Raw genomic sequence first — 18375 nt, 5'->3', positions numbered from 1 at the left:
AGCTTTGTTCGTTGGGACTGCACTACTTGTACTCACTTGCACTATGCAGTTTAGTGCAGATGTTGTGTGTTCGTTGGGGATAGTGCAGTTTAGTGCAGTTGCACTCATACTGTTCGTTGGGCCAGGTGCAGTGCAATGTAGCACAGCCGGTGCAAGTTAGTGCAGATTTTGTTGCACCTGCTTTCGATTAAGTTCAATAAGTGCAGTGTAACTAAAATGGCGGAATATTTGAATTTTTTTTTGTGGTTTCTTTATACGTTAAGTAGTACTTTTGAAAGAACTAATAAGGGTTAGTAGTTTGGTATAGAAAATATATGTCGCTAATAATTGAAAAAAATAAAAAATAATAATAATTGATGAATACTAAAAAAACATTCTGCGATAATTTCATTTTCCACGAGTATTTCGCTGACAATCTCCTGTTCGTCCATTTCAAATATTATACACTTTTTTTATAAAAATCTGTTCGTTGGGACCACGGTGTATACACTTTTCTGACCTGCACTAAGTTGACATGACATTGCACTGACTTACACTTCATTGCACTATGACGTCATACGAGTGCCATATCGTGCAGAGTAGTGCAGTCCCAACGAACAAAGCTGAAGTCGACATAACTTTTAAGACGTATTTAGTTTTTGGAAAGTGTCAAAGTTAGATTTATTTAAACAAAAATAAAATATTGTAAGCTAGTAAAAACAATAAATAACAGTTTGATTTGTAGAAAACGTTCTATTCAATTAAAATTAAAAACCCAATAGGAAGTTCTCCGGTTAAATATAATGGCTAAAATTGAAAGACAGTTAAATGTAAAAATAATTTATGATGAAGGGGGAAAATATGTAAAAAGTGATGAGGGTAGCCAAGTATTGGCACAAAACATAGAGAGTAAGTAAGATTTTTTAAACTGTACATCAGAATATTTGGGAACTACATCGTCAAAGTATTTATCGATGCAAGTTCTTTTATCTTTTTTACTTAAAAGTAAAAATACATTTTCTTCATCATCGCTGTCCAATTCTTCAAAAATCATATCATTGTCTTCACTTTCGGTGTCAGACTTTAATAGGGTCACTACAGGCAACATTTCCTTTTTTGATTTATTCATCTTGATTCTTTGATCAATAATAAATTATTCAACTTCCTACAGAAATAATAATGATTACATAACCTATAACTGTTATAATAATCCGTTTTACCAAACACCTAAAATTGTTACACTTATGCACTTTGAAAATGTGTTGAAAACTGAGAGTTGTCAACTGCACTACACTTGCTACACTAGGAGTATTTATAGCAAGTGTACCAAACACAGCTGATATATGCAACATAGTGACATCATATGCTAACTAACGCTACCTTGTCTGAAGACGCACGGCTAAACCCGAATGATTCTAGTTCTAGGTCTTGTGATAGTTCTATACTCTGTTTTTAAACCAGGAGGAGTATTTTAAATTTGTCACCAGATTGACCTTGCACGAGATTGGTTGAATGCGAGGAAGGTTCACACACAGGCAATTTTGAATTTTGATTTTGAATTTGAAGGTTAGGTTATTGATAATTCGACAGTTTCGTGTCATTGTTGTAAATTTTGTTTAAACCCTTTTGCGTCTTCAATTAATACACTCTTAACCTCAGTATTAATTTGTATGTTTAGTGTTGACGATAACAAACGAAAATAAATACAACAATAAGTAAATAAATAAATAATGATAATTATTAATTTAAATTTACCGCCAAAATATCTAGTGATATTTTCTGGTGATTTTTCCTAGTGTAAATTTGACTTTTGCGTTTACTCCTCCTGGTTTAAAAACAGAGTATAGTAATAGTGCAATAAAAATATGCAACATAGTGATATTTTATGCTAACTAGCACTACCTATCACTGTCACTAGAACAAACATTAGACATAGAACTAGAAACATTCGGATTTAGCCGCACGTCTCTCAAGACGGCTAAACCCGAATGATTCTAGTTCTAGATCTTGTGTTAGTTCTAGTGATAGTGTAAAACTAGAACTAACACTAGACTTAGAACTAGAAACATTCGGGTTTAGCCGCACGTCTCTCAAGACGGCTAAACCCGAATGATTCTAGTGTTAGGTCTTGTGGTAGTTCTAGTGATAGTGCTACTGTAAAATTAGAACTAACATTAGACCTAAAACTAGAAACGGTTTAGCCGTCTTAAGAGACACACGGCTAAACGGATAAACAAGTTGTATTTTATATGGGACAAAGTAAGTAGGTACTACCCCTACCCTGGTTTCTATGGAAATGTATTTTTGTATATATATCTTAAGCGAAATTCACTGTATGTACAGGGTTTTCCAATAAGAGGTGTTATTTTGATATTCAAAGAAAAATGCCATTTTTTAGTATAAATGATCGGATGTTTATTTCATTATAAAGAAGAAGGTATGCCGTTAATAGTGGAAAATAACATTAGGCAAATGACCACCACGACCACGCTTACAGGACAATATCCTTTCCATGAAATTTTCCATAACCAAATTGCAAAGTGGCTGCCCTATGTCCTAAATAGCCTCACGAATTCCATCTTTGAGGTCTTGAATCGACGCTGGGCTGTTGGCGTACACCTTCTCTTTCACGTGGCCCCAAAGGAAGAAGTCGCAAGGTGTTAAATCACAAGATCTCGGTGGCCAATTGTGATCACCTCTTCGAGAGATAACACGGTCCGGAAACTTTTCCCGTAAAAGATCAATGGTTTCGTTGCTTGTGTGGCACGCGCGTAGCACCGTGTTGTTGAAAGTAAACGTTGTCCACATCAATACCATCCAATTCCGGCCATAAAAAAAAATTAATCATCTCTCGATAGCGCAATCCATTCACCGTAACTGTTGCTCCAGCCTCATTTTCGAAAAAGTAAGTTCCAATGACTCCACCGGACCATAAACCGCACCAAACAGTCACACGTTGAGGATAGAGAGGCTTTTCAACAATAACTCTTGGGTTTTCCGAGCCCCAGATGCGACAATTTTGCTTGTTGACGAAGCCATCGAGGTGGAAATGGGCCTCATCACTCAAGATGATTTTTCGATGGAATTTCGGATCATTTTCATGCATTTCAACGACCCAATCAGCAAAGACACGACGTTGTTGATGATCGGACGGCATGAGTTCTTGTGTTAACTGAAGTTTATATGCCTTAAGACCCAAATCTTTATGCAAAATACGGTGTAATGACGTTTGTGGAATGCCTAATTCCAAAGAACGACGAGGAATGGAGAAACCTGGGTTTTCTTCAACACTTTCGGCTACAGCAGCAATATTCGCGGCTGTTCTTGAGCGACGTGCACGGGTTTTATTCTTCACATCATTAACTTGTCCCAACAGCTCGAATTTTTCCACCAATTTCTGTATTGCGGTCCGACAAGGTGCTTCACGACGACCCAAAAATGTTCAAGTTTTACGAACCTGCCAAAATTTCACCATTTTTATAGTGAATTTTAATAATTTCAATGCGTTGTTGAAGCGTGTATCGTTCCATTTTTATTAATGGCGTACTTTCTACTTGTCAAATGTCAAAAAATGACAGCTTCAAAAGTGACATCTACCGAAATAACGGGCTATTCAAAATAACACCTCTTATTGGAAAACCCTTTATATCATTTTTCGTCTAATAATTATTATAGGTTTGTTTAAATGTTCTCCATGTAATATGTTTTAGCATCTGGAGTTAATCCGAGCTGTTTCAAACGATTAGAGGAACTGGTGTTTTAGATTATAAGTTTTAGGGCGGCACTTTCTTCTTAAAGTGCTAATTGTTGAATAACTTAACACTTTATTACTAATTCAACAGTCATAAATAAATGCGAGTGAGCAATATGTAACACATTTTGTACGTTTTTAATGGTGTTTCTACTCAAGGTGAATCCTGGGATAATAAAAAAAATTGTGAAAAAGCTTTCTGTCTGAACGAGGGATTTCCAACATTTTCTCTTGTATGCTTTTCTTTGTTTGACGAAATTGACACATTTGAGGTTTTACAATTTATGCCGAAACTTTAGTTTTACTGAAGTAAGATTATCAAGTCCATTGTTATACATATAAATATTAATGATCACAACAATGGCCAGTAAAATTGTGGGGAAATCAAAGTCAACCTGAAATGAAGCTGTATTAATACCTATAGCCGTGATGATAATAGTAATAATTAACTTTATTGCCCAACAAAGATCAATTAGAGGACAATATTTCAAGAAAACCCTAACTCGCATAAACATTATCCTCATCAACTTTATTATCTTCATTTTTGTATCACAAATGACAAAGTTAGATAAGATTGCACAAAGTTGCACAAGATATATTGGGCCGATACATGAATAATGTGTAGTTATCACTTCAACAAAAGTTGCTATTTCAAACATATTCCTTTAGCTCTTCCTCGTCTCATCTGACTTTAAAGTTCGTGTTTCCATTAAAACTGCTGTGTCCATCCAGCTGAATAACAGCTACCAGAATTGCTACGAAATGCTTCAAAATGATTTTTTGTCTATTCAAATACAAAAATTGAACAAAATGGCCTCATTACTCAATTTACACACCTAATATTACATTTAGAGAAAGTTGAAGGTTATGGTATTCAACTCGCTCATTCTATAACACTATAATTGTGCTGATTTATCTTTTCCTTAACTCATTTACCTTCTTAACTTACCATCTGCTAGCGAGAGTACTCAATTCGTAAAATCCTAGAAGTCTATAGACTTGGATAGTTGAATGATGCTTAACATATACCATATTTAAAGCTGCATTATATTAGCTGCAATTCCCATTTTTTTTTGTAAAAATCAACTTTTTGATATAAAATTTTAATGTAAAAGAAAGTTTGTTGTGATAGGTACGATTTAATTTAATTGGAATCCGACTTGGGCGCTAACCTTTACCTTTTCTTTTTTAACTTTTCGGTTCCAAATATGGTGTGTCGTCCGATCAGTGGAAATCGATGGTCAGTTAGCGTTTTTCTTTTTTAATTTGAATCGATCGCCGCGCGCTTATTAATGGTAAAACCGCATTCGGATAAGATCTCGTCCCGGGAGAGTTAATTAAAAAGTACGTTCGCGAACTTCTCCTTTAAAACGATCTTCCGCGTACTACGCGCGCCTCTCGAGATTAGAGAGACAATTTTAGATCATATAAATTAATGCTCACGGTCAATTTATAAAATATATTAGGTAATTTATTATTATTACTTTCAATAAAAAAGTGTTTCGAGATATAAAGTCCAAGTTAGAACAAAAGTCAAGTAATAAATTCGTGTTAGTAGCTCCCTCGTTTGTAGCCAACAACTGCAACCGGTCGAAATATACGACCTTGTCTTGTGGTGCCGCGACGACAAACCACCGTCCGTCGACACAAACGCACACATTCTCGGTCTTGTCTAGTCTAATCGCCCTGTATATCTCTTTGCGGAGAAGAGGTCGTCGCGCAGCGGTTTTACATGCGTGCGTAAAGTTTATGCTTTCGTCAGATGAATACCCAAGAATAAATTTACCGGTAATTGAATGGGCAACGTTTGAACACCAAACCCCTTTTTATAATAAAAATCCCGTAAAAAAATATATAAAAAGAATAAAAGTTATCTATTGAAATGAAAAGAATGAATTATAATAAAGAAGGTGAGATGATAATGATAAAGGAAAAAAGATTAGGTTTTTGAATAGCCCGGTTTATTAAAATCACGATCCGATGAATAAACACGAAAGGGACAACGGACGCGATCGTGGTGAAAAAGAGAGAAAAGGTGGGGGGCAGGAGGAGGTAGGTGGTGTGTAGAGGTAAGAAACGCCGAGCGCCTACAAATTGGATTTAACGCTCGGACGGGCATCGGCCAGGCCGAGATTTACGCGATTAGGTAACTGTAAACGCCACTTCATTTTAATACAAAAAACGGAAATTCAGATCAATTCTTAACGATGTAATAATGCAAAAATTTATAGATGTGACGCCATTTTAAGTTTATAATGAATTTGAGGCTGACGATGACTATATTTAAAGAAAATTGGAAATCAGTACCGATTAAATATGAGGTTTTTATTTATCCTGGAAAAAAGCTCACGCATCGAACATGCTTTGTTGAAGTTCAACCAAGTTAAAACTTGCGTTGACCCAGAGATAAGAAAGATGGCTCCTTTGGAGAAAGAATCTTTTCTTTTGGCCGCGATTCAGCGCCATCTCAGAAATATCAGGAAAAGTTATTAGTGCAATTTTATAAAATGACTTGAAAATCATATTATTTACAAAAGATTAGTTATTCATAAAATGAAATAAATTTCTTAAACTAAGATTAGAAACTTTCGGGTTTTGCCGTGCGTCTTTTAATAAAAGGTTTGACGTTTCGGATGCCATGTTGCAACCTTCTTCAGAAACTGGTTCGAAGTGACGAGATCAAAAAATCGGTAACTATATATAAGTCGGAAAAACTAATCAATAATCAGTTAACGTTAATTACAAACTAATTAATAACTAATTGCGTCGCGTCCGATGTGAGGCGGGAAGAGGTCTTCGTGTTCACCACCATCTTCCATGTTTTGCTAAGCTCCCAGCCATCCTCTCTGTTGACGTTATTTTTATGTCGGTGAATCTCTATGGCTTCTCTTGTCAGTCTTTGGTAGTATCTGTTGTCCCTAGCCAGCACCTTTGTTTGTTCGAAGTCTATTCGGTGCCCCTCTGCATGGCAATGTTCCGCAACCGCCGACTGCTGGATCTTCTTCAGCCTTACATCCCTCTCATGCTCCTTGATGCGGCACTCGACGTTGCGTCCAGTTTGGCCAACATAAACCTTCCCACAACTACACGATAGTCGGTAGACTCCCGCTCCTTTTAATGGAGTTAGTTTGTCCTTAGCTATCGGGAGTGTGTTCCGAATTTTGCTGACCGTGCCGTACCGCACTACGATGTCGTTCTTCTTGAGGTGCCTAGCAATTCGTTCCGTTACACCTGAAACATAGGGAAGACAGATAAATCCAAGTGGTTTTGTACTTACCGTGTCCTCTTTCTGCTTTCGCTGCTTGATGGCCTGGTTGATGTCCCTCGAAGTGTATCCATTCTTCTGCAGCACGCCTCGTAGAAAGTGTTGCTCCTTCTTCAAGTTCTCTCCTTCACATAGTCTCGCTGAAATAATGTACGGATCACGGACCTCTTCTGTTGGGGATGATGATGTGAACATGCCTGTAAATACCTGTTGGTATGGGTCTTCTTTCGGTATACACCAAGTTCTATATCTCCATTTGTCCTCCTGGTGACCAACACATCTAGGAAAGGTAGTTTTTTGGCAGTTTCTGTTTCCATGGTGAACTTAATCATAGGAAGTTGAGAGTTCAAGTGATCCAAGAACACTTGGAGCCGTTTTTGACCATGTTGCCATATCACAAACGTGTCATCCACATATCGGAGCCATAGTTTTGGTTTCCACTGGCTCTTCTTCAAAGCGTCCTCTTCGAATAATTCCATGTAGAAATTAGCTATAACTGGCGATAGTGGAGATCCCATGGCTGCCCCTTCGAACTGCTCGTAAAATTCTCCTTTCCAGCTGAAATACGTCGATGATAAGCAATACTCCACCAGATCTGGCAGGTATCCTGGTAAACCCTCCGGAATGAGTTTTCGGCGAAGACCCTCTACAGCATCCTTAACTGGTACCCTAGTAAAAAGGGATTCCTAAAAGAATAACCGATTCCACAAAATGTGTAGAATCCCTGACATACGATTCCGTGTTACCTGTAAAGGGGGACAGAATCTTTGCAACATGTTTAGCCAGCTGGTATGTTGGGGAGTTGATGGCGTTGACGATAGGGCGGAGGGGGACGTCTGGTTTGTGAATCTTCGGTAGTCCGTAGATTCTTGGTGATACCGGCGCCTGTACAAACAAACCTTTCTGCTGTTCTGCTGGAATTCCTGTGGATTTTATCAGTTCCTTCATTTTTCTAACGATTTTGTCTGTGGGGTCCTTCTTGATCTTCCTGTAAGTGGCTGGGGCCAGTAAGTTCATCATTTTGTCGTCGTATTCTTTCCTGTCCATAACAACGGTGGCATTCCCCTTGTCTGCTGGTAACACGACGATTTCTGATTTTTCTTTTATAGATCGGAGTGCCTTCTTTTCACCAACCGTCAAGTTGGACGGACGCGACGCAATTAGTTATTAATTAGTTTGTAACATAGAAAAATAATATAAATCTATATATATAGAAGCATTACTCCCCACTATTTTTTCGGTCAAATTGATTTCAACGCCTCTAGTGGTCTGTGGTACCTACTACTTTTAATAAAGCGCGAAATTTAAAACTATTTTTATTCAGTTAATGGTTATTAATTATTGATTTCAACTTCCACCAGTCAACATGAAAATGATAACAGTAAAGGTATCATTTTCATGTTGACTGCTGAAAATTTGAATTTTGTTTTCACTTCGTTTTGTCTGCAACAAAACGCATGCACTTTCGACTCTTCAGAGTACCACGAGAAAAAATGAAAGGAATTTTGGCGTAATGTCATCAATAGAACGACATAGTTTTAAAGTTCCCGCTTGACTTTCAAAATGGCGGCAAACCGCGGTACTTTGTAAATCTAGGGACTTTAAGCAATTTGTGCTTACAGTGCCATCTAGCCGTCCGTGGTACCCATTAAATATTTGTCTTTTTTTATACGTATTGAGTTAACACACCGTGGTTTGTAATTAGCGTTAACTGATTATTGATTAGTTTTTCCGACTTATATATAGTTACCGATTTTTTGATCTCGTCACTTCGAACCAGTTTCTGAAGAAGGTTGCAACATGGCATCCGAAACGTCAAACCTTTTATTAAAAGACGCATAGCAAAACCCGAAAGTTTCTAGTTTTAGTTCTAATCTTAGTTTAATTCACACCGGCCGTGAAAGCCTTCGTACTTATAAAATAAATTTTTTTTTTAGGTTATACTGGAACACAGTGCGAAATCGATATCGACGAATGCAAAGACAAACCCTGCTTGAACGGCGGAATTTGCCACGATTTGGAAAACAACTTCTCATGCACATGCAGCTATGGTTTCGCCGGAGATCACTGTCAAACGAATATCGACGATTGTATTTCGTCGCCGTGCAAAAACGGCGGCATATGTCACGATTCGATCGCCGGTTACAGTTGCGAATGCCCCGCAGGGTTCACCGGAATGTCCTGCGAAACGAACATCAACGATTGCCAATCGTCGCCTTGTCAACACGGCGAATGCATCGACGGACAGAATTCGTTCCATTGCACCTGCCATCCTGGTTACACCGGAAACGTTTGCGAAACTCAAATCGACGAATGCGCTTCAAATCCTTGCAAATACGGCGGAGAATGTATCGATCTTATCAATAGTTATCAATGCGCTTGTAAATCGGGCACTTCCGGTAGGAATTGCGAGATTAATATCAATGAATGTAACAGTAATCCGTGCAGAAACAATGCTATTTGCAGAGATGGAATTAATAGGTGAGTTTCTGTTAATTAAGAAAAAAATTATAACCAAACGAAAATTTTCTCCTTTACACGCTGCTTTATTTTCTAATTAAAAAAGGCTCGATCCATTTGATGCGTAAGTTTTGAGTTAAAGGCAAAATCTAATCTTGTATCTTGTGTTGTCTAAATTTGTTTTGTTGTAAATATAGGTATACTTGTGAGTGTCAGCCTGGATTTGCGGGTCAACATTGCGAAACGAACATTGATGAATGCGCGTCGAATCCGTGTGCGAACGGCGGCGTTTGCATAGATTTGATAAATGGCTTTCGGTGCGAATGTCCAAGAGGTTATTACGACGCCAGATGTTTGAGCGACGTCGACGAGTGCAAATCAAATCCTTGTAAACATGGGGGAAGTTGTGAAGACGGAGTGAATAGATTTATTTGTCATTGCTTACCAGGTAAGAAATGAAATGAAAAAATTTAAATATCTTGAATACTAAATGTTATTAATATTTCTTTTTAGGTTATAGCGGCAAACAATGCGAAATCGACATCGACGAATGCGCCTCAAACCCTTGCCAACACGGCGGAACATGTCACAATCATCTCGCCTCGTACTCTTGCGAATGCTTACCTGGTTATACCGGCATCAACTGCGAAACAAACATCGACGATTGCGCTAAGAAACCATGCAAAAATGCCGGGACTTGTATCGATCAAGTAAACAGCTACAAATGTATCTGCAACATTCCATTCACCGGTCGCGATTGCGAACAAAAACTCGATCCTTGCTCTCCAAATAGATGCCGTCACAACGCGCGTTGCACCCCCAACTCCAATTACATGGACTTTGCGTGTACGTGCAGTGTTGGATATACAGGTCGTTATTGTGATACCGATGTCGACGAATGCATGGTTTCAAAACCGTGCAGAAATGGAGCAACTTGTCGAAACACTAACGGTTCGTACCACTGCGTTTGCGCGTTGGGTTATGAAGGAAAAGATTGCAGCATTAACACCGATGATTGCGCCTCACACCCATGTCAAAATGGCGGAAATTGTTTGGATGGTATTGGGACTTACATGTGTATGTGTGTTAGTGGTTTTGAAGGCAAACAATGCGAAATCGATGTTGATGAGTGCTTATCTAACCCGTGTCAGAATGGTGCCACATGTAACCAATACGTTAATTCATACACGTGTACGTGTCCGTTGGGTTTTTCCGGTATAAACTGTCAAATCAATGATGAAGATTGTACGATGAGTAGTTGTATGAATAGCGGAACATGTATCGACGGGATCAATTCGTATTCGTGTATTTGCGGGCCGGGTTACACCGGAACGAACTGTCAAAGCAGAATCAATTTGTGCGATAGCGCGCCGTGTTATAACGGCGCTACCTGTCAAGATCATATGTTGCACTTTTCGTGTCATTGCGCTTATGGATACACCGGGAAAGATTGTCGCGAATACATCAATTGGTGCGCTACAAATCCATGCGAAAATGGCGCCACTTGTCATCAAGAAAAGAATAAATATCAATGTCTTTGCGCACCTGGTTGGACCGGAAAAGTTTGCGATGTCGAAATGGTTAGTTGTAGAGATGCGGCGTTAAGAAAAGACGTCGCAGTTAAAAAACTTTGTAATAACGGAACCTGCGAGGATATAGGAAATTCCCATCGGTGTCATTGTTTAGATGGTTACACCGGATCTTATTGTCAACACGAAATAAATGAGTGTCAATCCGCGCCGTGTCAAAATAACGCCATTTGCATAGACCTCGTCGGAAACTATGCCTGCCAGTGTCCAAGTGGTTTTCAAGGTCAAAATTGCGAGTTAAATGTGGACGATTGCAAACCAAATCCATGCCAAAACGGCGGACTTTGTCACGATTTAATCGACAAATTTTCGTGTTCTTGCCCACCAGGAACTTTGGGAATAATTTGCGAAATTAATACAGACGATTGCGGCCCGAATGCTTGCCACAACAACGGAACTTGCATCGATAAAGTCGGCAGTTTTGAATGTAAATGCCCTCCAGGATTTGTTGGGCCAAGATGCGAAGGAGACATTAACGAGTGTTTATCAAATCCATGTTCGAGCGATGGAACATTAGATTGCGTTCAATTAGTAAACGATTATCATTGTAATTGCCGCCCGGGGTATGTGGGAAGACAGTGTAACAACAAAGTCAATTTTTGCGATATATCACCTTGTATGAACGGAGGGATTTGCGTGCCAAAACAAACTGGATATGAATGTAGTTGTTTAGAGGGCTATTATGGAAAAAGATGTGACTATCTCGGAATTTCAGTTTGCGAACCGAGTCCATGTTTGAATGGGGGATCCTGTCGATCAACTGATAATGGTTATCATTGCGATTGTCCTTTAGGAACGATGGGGAATAATTGCGAAATTGATACTTGTGATGAATGCTCAAGTAATCCGTGCAAAAATAACGGATTGTGTCAAGATCAACCTGGGCATTACACTTGTTATTGTGCCCCGAAATATAACGGAAAAAATTGCGAAATTTACGACCCCTCATTCCCAGGTGGAATGGGTATTTTTCCAAATCCTAAAAAAGTGAACACTTCAAATTATTACCCTAACTTTGAACTACAAAGGCAGCAGTGTAATTTGAATCAATGTGATAAAAAACACGGGGATGGTGTTTGTAACGAAGAATGTAATAATTACGCTTGTGATTTTGACGGAAATGATTGCTCGTTGGGTATAAACCCATGGGCTAACTGTACAGCACCCATTAAATGTTGGCAAGTTTTTATGAACAACGTCTGCGACGAAGAATGCAACAACCCGCAATGTTTATTTGATGGAAGAGATTGCGAGCGCACTTTACAACCCTGCAATCCTATTTACGACGCTTACTGCCAAAAACATTACGGTAACGGACATTGCGATTACGGTTGCAACAACGCCGAGTGTAATTGGGATGGATTAGACTGCGAAAAAGAACCACCCGAAATAGCCGATGGAGCTATTTCAATCATTGTGTTATTAGACGTACAAATGTTTAAGCAAGGATTAATCGCTTTCCTCCGAGATACAAGTCACCAATTACGCACCAATTTACGAGTGAAAAAAGATCACATGGGAAACGATATGATTTATCCTTGGGTTGGGGATCGAATAGATCATTCCTCATTGAGCCCCCAACAAAGAGAAACAATTGGAACGAAAGTTTATTTAGAAATTGATAACAGAAAATGTATGATGATTCCAAACTCTGAATTTTGTTTCCAATCGGCAAGTTCCGCGGCGGAATTTTTAGCTGCCAAAGCTACCCGAGGAAAATTATCTCAATCGTTTCCTATATACAGAGTGAACGGTTCCGAACGCGGCGAAACCGCAGACTCCCCAACGAATTCCCGCTACGTCATTTTAGGGATCGTTGTTGTTGTTGGAATGTCGATCCTTTGCGTTTTCGTGGTGATCACTGCGCAAAAGAAACGTGCCAGTGGAATCACCTGGTTCCCGGAAGGTTTCTTTTCGACGGCGTCGACGACGGCGACTCGACGGTCGAGACGCCGTGGTCCCGATGGCCAGGAAATGCGTAACTTTACGAAAAACGCATCGATCGGTTGCATGGATTTGGATATGAATATGCACGGGCAACATATGGGGCATGGTCAGCAATGGTCAGATGATGAATCGGAGATGCCGCAAAGAAAACGATTACGTGTTGGTTTGGATAACGCTTATTCAAGTGATCAAACAGCCATTACTGAATATGAAGAAGCTGAACCGAGAGTTTGGACCCAAACGCATTTAGAAGCGGCCGACATCCGCCCGACGGCGATGTTAACACCGCCTCAAGGTGAAGTAATTAGCGATGTAAATGCGAGGGGTCCATGCGGAATGACACCCATTATGGTTGCATCGGTTCGTGGCGGTGGAATTGGCACCGGTGATGAGGATGAGGATGATACGGCCGGTGCTGTTATTCAAGATTTAGTGGCACAAGGTGCTGAATTAAACGCAACTATGGAGAAAACCGGCGAAACTTCGTTACATTTAGCCGCTAGATATGCTCGGGCGGATGCCGCAAAACGTTTATTAGATGCCGGAGCGGACGCCAACGCTCAAGACAACACCGGAAGAACTCCTTTACACGCTGCCGTAGCCGCCGATGCGCTCGGAGTTTTCCAAATATTATTAAGAAATCGAGCGACAAATTTAAACGCTCGTATGCACGAAGGAACAACGCCGCTTATTTTAGCGGCCCGTTTAGCCATCGAAGGAATGGTACAGGATCTCATTAGTGCGGAAGCGGATATAAACGCGGCTGATAATTCAGGAAAAACCGCTTTACATTGGGCTGCGGCCGTTAATAACGTCGAAGCTGTTAATATTCTTTTGGCAAATGGGGCCAATAGGGACGCTCAAGACGATAAAGATGAGACCCCGCTGTTTTTGGCTGCTCGCGAAGGATCTTATCAGGCGTGTAAAGCCCTGTTGGAAGCATATGCAAATAGAGAAATCACTGATCATATGGATCGGTTGCCGAGGGACGTGGCCAGTGAGAGACTTCATCACGATATTGTCAGATTATTGGAGGAACATATTCCCCGCAGTCCCCAAATGGTTAATGTTATTCCTAATAATGCCATGATGAGTAAGTAAAATTTTATTTGATTAATGCACTCCAATAATATACAACCAATCAGAGTAACGATCGTTTAAAATTTCGACCAATAACGTGTTTTTCTAAGTGGATAAAAGTTACCTATAGTTCATTTTTTTCTATAATACCTGTCAAATTGTTATAAAGTTGGCAAAATTAACAAGGAATTTTGTTTTATCATGTTTTGAAATAGATACGTCACACTGACGTTTGAGCTTTCGTTATTCCAAAAGAAAAGGTGCATAAAAAATGTTGTGGGGTGTTTATTTGCCATTTACTTAGCTAGAAAAGGTGTTTTGTTCTATTTAATTACTTTTTAGCACGTTTTTACAATAAATATGTACTTCGTTAAAATCGTATTTATCTACAAATTTATTAGTATTTTAACCTCAACTATTTAGTTACTGAAAATGTTACTAAAAATCAGGAAAATAACGTAAATTTTATAAGGGTCCTAGATAATACCAACAGAAACCCTAAAAAATTTACATTGACAAGTATTATAGAAAAAAAACGAACTATAGGTTTTTCAACTGAATAAATCACACGTGATATTTTATAACTGATAAAAACGCGACTACCATATACAGGGTGTATTTGAATGACTGAAACAAACTTCAAGAGGTGATTCTTTAGTGAATTTTAAGGGTACTTTCATATATGAACCATGGGCGACTTCGGCTCCCCTAAGGAGCTACACCCCTCCAAAAATGGCGGAAAATTTTGGTTTAATTTTTTTTTTCTCAAAAACCATAAACGCTAGGAAAATGAAATTTGGGGAATATGTTTAACTCATAATAGGGCACGTTTTGACCCTATTTGTACTTTCAACCTACCCTTCTAAACTGGTAAACGTAACCACCCCCGATCAATTTATGCCTAGATTTTTTTTATGAAAATGATAAATACATTGCAAAAATTTCAGTTAGATAGGTAAAACTATTCTAAAACTTTTTTATCTCTCTGAAGTTCTTCGAAAATTTAATAATTTCTGAGAAAAAAAATATTTAAGCAAACAGTACAATCAATGAAGATAGAAGATACAGTACAATCAATATTGATTGTTTTATCCTCAGTAAATATTTCATTGAATCTATTATAATACTCCCAACTGATGTGTCCTCTTCCAGTGCTCCGCTTTTTGTTATTATCTATAATTCCTTTGTACGTTCCTTTCATATTCCTTAGTTTTCGGTCTAGTGTTGTACCATCAACTTTATATCCTTGCTTTAACATTTCTCTTCGAATTTCTTCTCACAACTTCTTCTTTTTAATTTTGGGATTTCGGAACATGTCCTTCCTCTTTTCATATTCCGCTAAGAAAAGCATTGTTGCTGAATGTGTCCATATAAATTTATCTACAAGATTTACACAAATCATATTTATATACATGAATATATAGTTATACTTGTATGTACAGACCTTCATATACTTCTACATCGAAGTGTTCGCCCCTTCCTTCTTCTTCTACAGTACTAATATTCCTGTTTTCTTCTGTATTTTTATCTTGGGTGTCAACAAGGTAATAGGTTAAATCATCTAGAGTAAAATAAGAGAATTCAAATAAAACCTAAGATGCTGTTAAAATGTGGAAAACCCACGTTGGCTGTTGCATGTTACCGTTAAAATATACAATTTAGTTATTTCATACAATAGTAAAATACTTATTGTTATAAATAATTTAAATACGAACAAACTTACCATTACTTATTTCCTCAGCATCCATTTTGTTGTATGAATGTCAAAGTTAGGCCATGGCTAGGTGGGATTATATTAACCTCACTTCACGACTTCACCCACTTTCTGTCACTTTCATTTAAATGTCAAACCAAAGCGCTGTTAAAAACAACCAGCGCTGAGTTTCAGCGGTAAACCAGCGATACCGTTCAGGAATCTGATGTGGCTCAGCTACTCAGCTGCTGTGTCCGCTGACCGCGCCCAACGTCAGGTCGACAAACATTTTTGTCGACCCATCGATGTTTCTGCCACTCATCATGAGATCACCACGAACTAATCGCACTATACATCAAACGAATATAACCTCAAATATAACCTCGAATTGTTGACGTTGTCGACATTTGACATTGTCGACGTGTCGAGCAAGTACGTCGAGGTCAAGTGTCAACAAAAAATGTCGACGTATTATTATGTGTAACATTATAAGAGCATGAAGGTTGAGGTTCTATAGCTTTGTTCGTTAGGTCTTCCCTACTCTGCACGACATGGCACTATTATGACGTCATAGTGAAATTAAGTGTAACTGAGTGCAGGTTAGAAAAGTGTGTAAAGCGTGGTCGCAACGAATAGGTTTTTATCAAGAAAGTGGACGAAGATATTTGAAAAAAATAAAATTTGAAAATGATGAAAAAAAATGATATAAAAAATAAATCATAGATAAAAAAATACTTAGGACGTCATTGTTTTTTATTTAACAGTTGTCTTAATAATTCATTACGAGTTTTCATTTCTTCGATTAACTCCTGCCTTTGCTTAAATTTTCCTTTTTAAATTTAAACAATCAAATAATATGATAACAAATAATATATAGCTATATAATATTATAGCTACTTACCTACAACAATCAAATAACAATTCTTTTCGATAATTTTATCTCCATCTTCATTTATTACAAAACACGCTTAACTTAACCGAAAGCAGGTGCAACAAAATCTGCACTAACTTGCACCGGCTGCACGAAATTGTACTGCGCATGACCCAACGAACAGTATGAGTGCAACTGCACGAAACTGCTTAGTGCAAGTAGTGCAGTCCCAACGAACAAAGCTTATTTGAAGCTTCCGTTTTATTTCTTAAAAAATTTTGAACGTCTCCACAACGACAGTTGACTTCCAGTCCCCATAACGATTGATTGCAGAAATATCGACACCAGAATCTGCCAGTAAAGAGGCGGATGTTTGGTGTTTGAGTTCGGATTTGTCAACGACAGAAATTGTGCAATTTTAAAGGGAATCCTTCCAAATTGATTGATGCCTACAGGTTGACCAGTACATTTTCCGTTAACGTATCGTATAAACAATCGCTTGTAGTTTATTGATACTGGCCTCAAGGATGTATATTTCCTAAAAATTTCTAAAAGACTGGGTATTTGATTGTTATTATCCATTACCATAAATATTCTTGAAACTTTATTTTCACATTCTTTTATATTCACTATCAAAGCACAACTCATGATGCCTGCACTCTGAAGAATATTTCTGACTAACTGTTAAGCTGTAGGGTTGTTAATCGAAAGTTGGAATAAATTTTTAATGAAGAAACCTTAGTAGGCTTTGCAATCTTTGTCAGAAATATTTTTGACGTTTAAATGTCAGTGGTTTTCTTATTATTATTATTATTTTATTTAAAATTTTGAGCCTAAATGTCATAGAACTTTATTCAAAAATTAATTTGAAAAACAATAATAATAGTAAGAAAAACATTGACATTTAAACGTCAAAAATATTTCTGATAAAGATTGGAAAGCCCACTAAGATTTTTTCATTAAAAATTCATTCCAACTTTTGATTGTGTTTGCTTTATTATTTTTTTTTCTCATAAATTAGTCGTTTTTGAGAAAATTTTAGAGAGACAAAAAAGTTTTAGGATACTTTTATCTAGCTATGTAAAATTTTTCTAATGTATTTATCATCTGCATACAAAAAAATTTAGCAAAAATGTAAAGGGGGTGGTTACGTTTAGTAGTTTAGAAGGGTAGGATGAAAGTACAAATAGGGTCAACACGTGCTCTATTATGAGTTAAACATATTCCCCAAATTTCATTTTCCTAGCGTTTACGGTTTTTGAGAAAAAAAAATTAAACCAAAATTTTCCGCCATTTTTGAAGGGGCGTAGCTCCCCAGGGGGGCCGAAGTCGCCCATGGTGCATATATGAAAGTACCCTTAAAATTCACTAAAGAATCGCCCCTCGAAGTTTGTTGCAGTCATTCAGATACACCCTGTATATACTTTTGTTTACCTGTCACATTTTTGACAACTATAATTAAGTCAAAAATAGTTAATAAATAATTAAAAATTGTCGATAAAATGTGCAATTGTCGTGTATTAATCTCCCTAAAATACGCTCGAGCTTGATTTTAAATCAGGATAATTTTATTTTTAATTCACTCAAGTTTTGTTACCCTTTGGAAATAACTCTCAATCAAAATCAAAAGATAAAATTAATTACGAATTATTTCCATGGTAACAAAACTTTCGTGTAAAAATAAAATTATCCGATTAAAAGTCAAGCTCTTGTGTATTTACCCCCGATTAAAGTCCACTT

General features: G+C 37.8%; 1 protein-coding gene across 1 annotated transcript in view; it reads left to right on the top strand.

The window, feature by feature from the left end:
• Window positions 1-18375, top strand: part of LOC111416873 (neurogenic locus Notch protein) — an 81170-nt gene that overhangs the window by 60644 nt on the left and 2151 nt on the right. Inside the window, exons 9-11 of the mRNA XM_023048978.2 lie at window positions 8933-9476; window positions 9653-9903; window positions 9969-14084. Coding sequence (XP_022904746.2) covers window positions 8933-9476; window positions 9653-9903; window positions 9969-14084 — 4911 coding nt within the window. The remainder of the gene's footprint in view (window positions 1-8932; window positions 9477-9652; window positions 9904-9968; window positions 14085-18375) is intronic.

This window comes from Onthophagus taurus, chromosome 3 (genome assembly GCF_036711975.1).
Source record: "Onthophagus taurus isolate NC chromosome 3, IU_Otau_3.0, whole genome shotgun sequence".
NCBI lineage: Eukaryota > Metazoa > Arthropoda > Insecta > Coleoptera > Scarabaeidae > Onthophagus > Onthophagus taurus.
The sequence above is the reverse complement of the archived record's forward strand: the minus strand, read 5'-3'. Positions and strand labels throughout refer to the sequence as shown.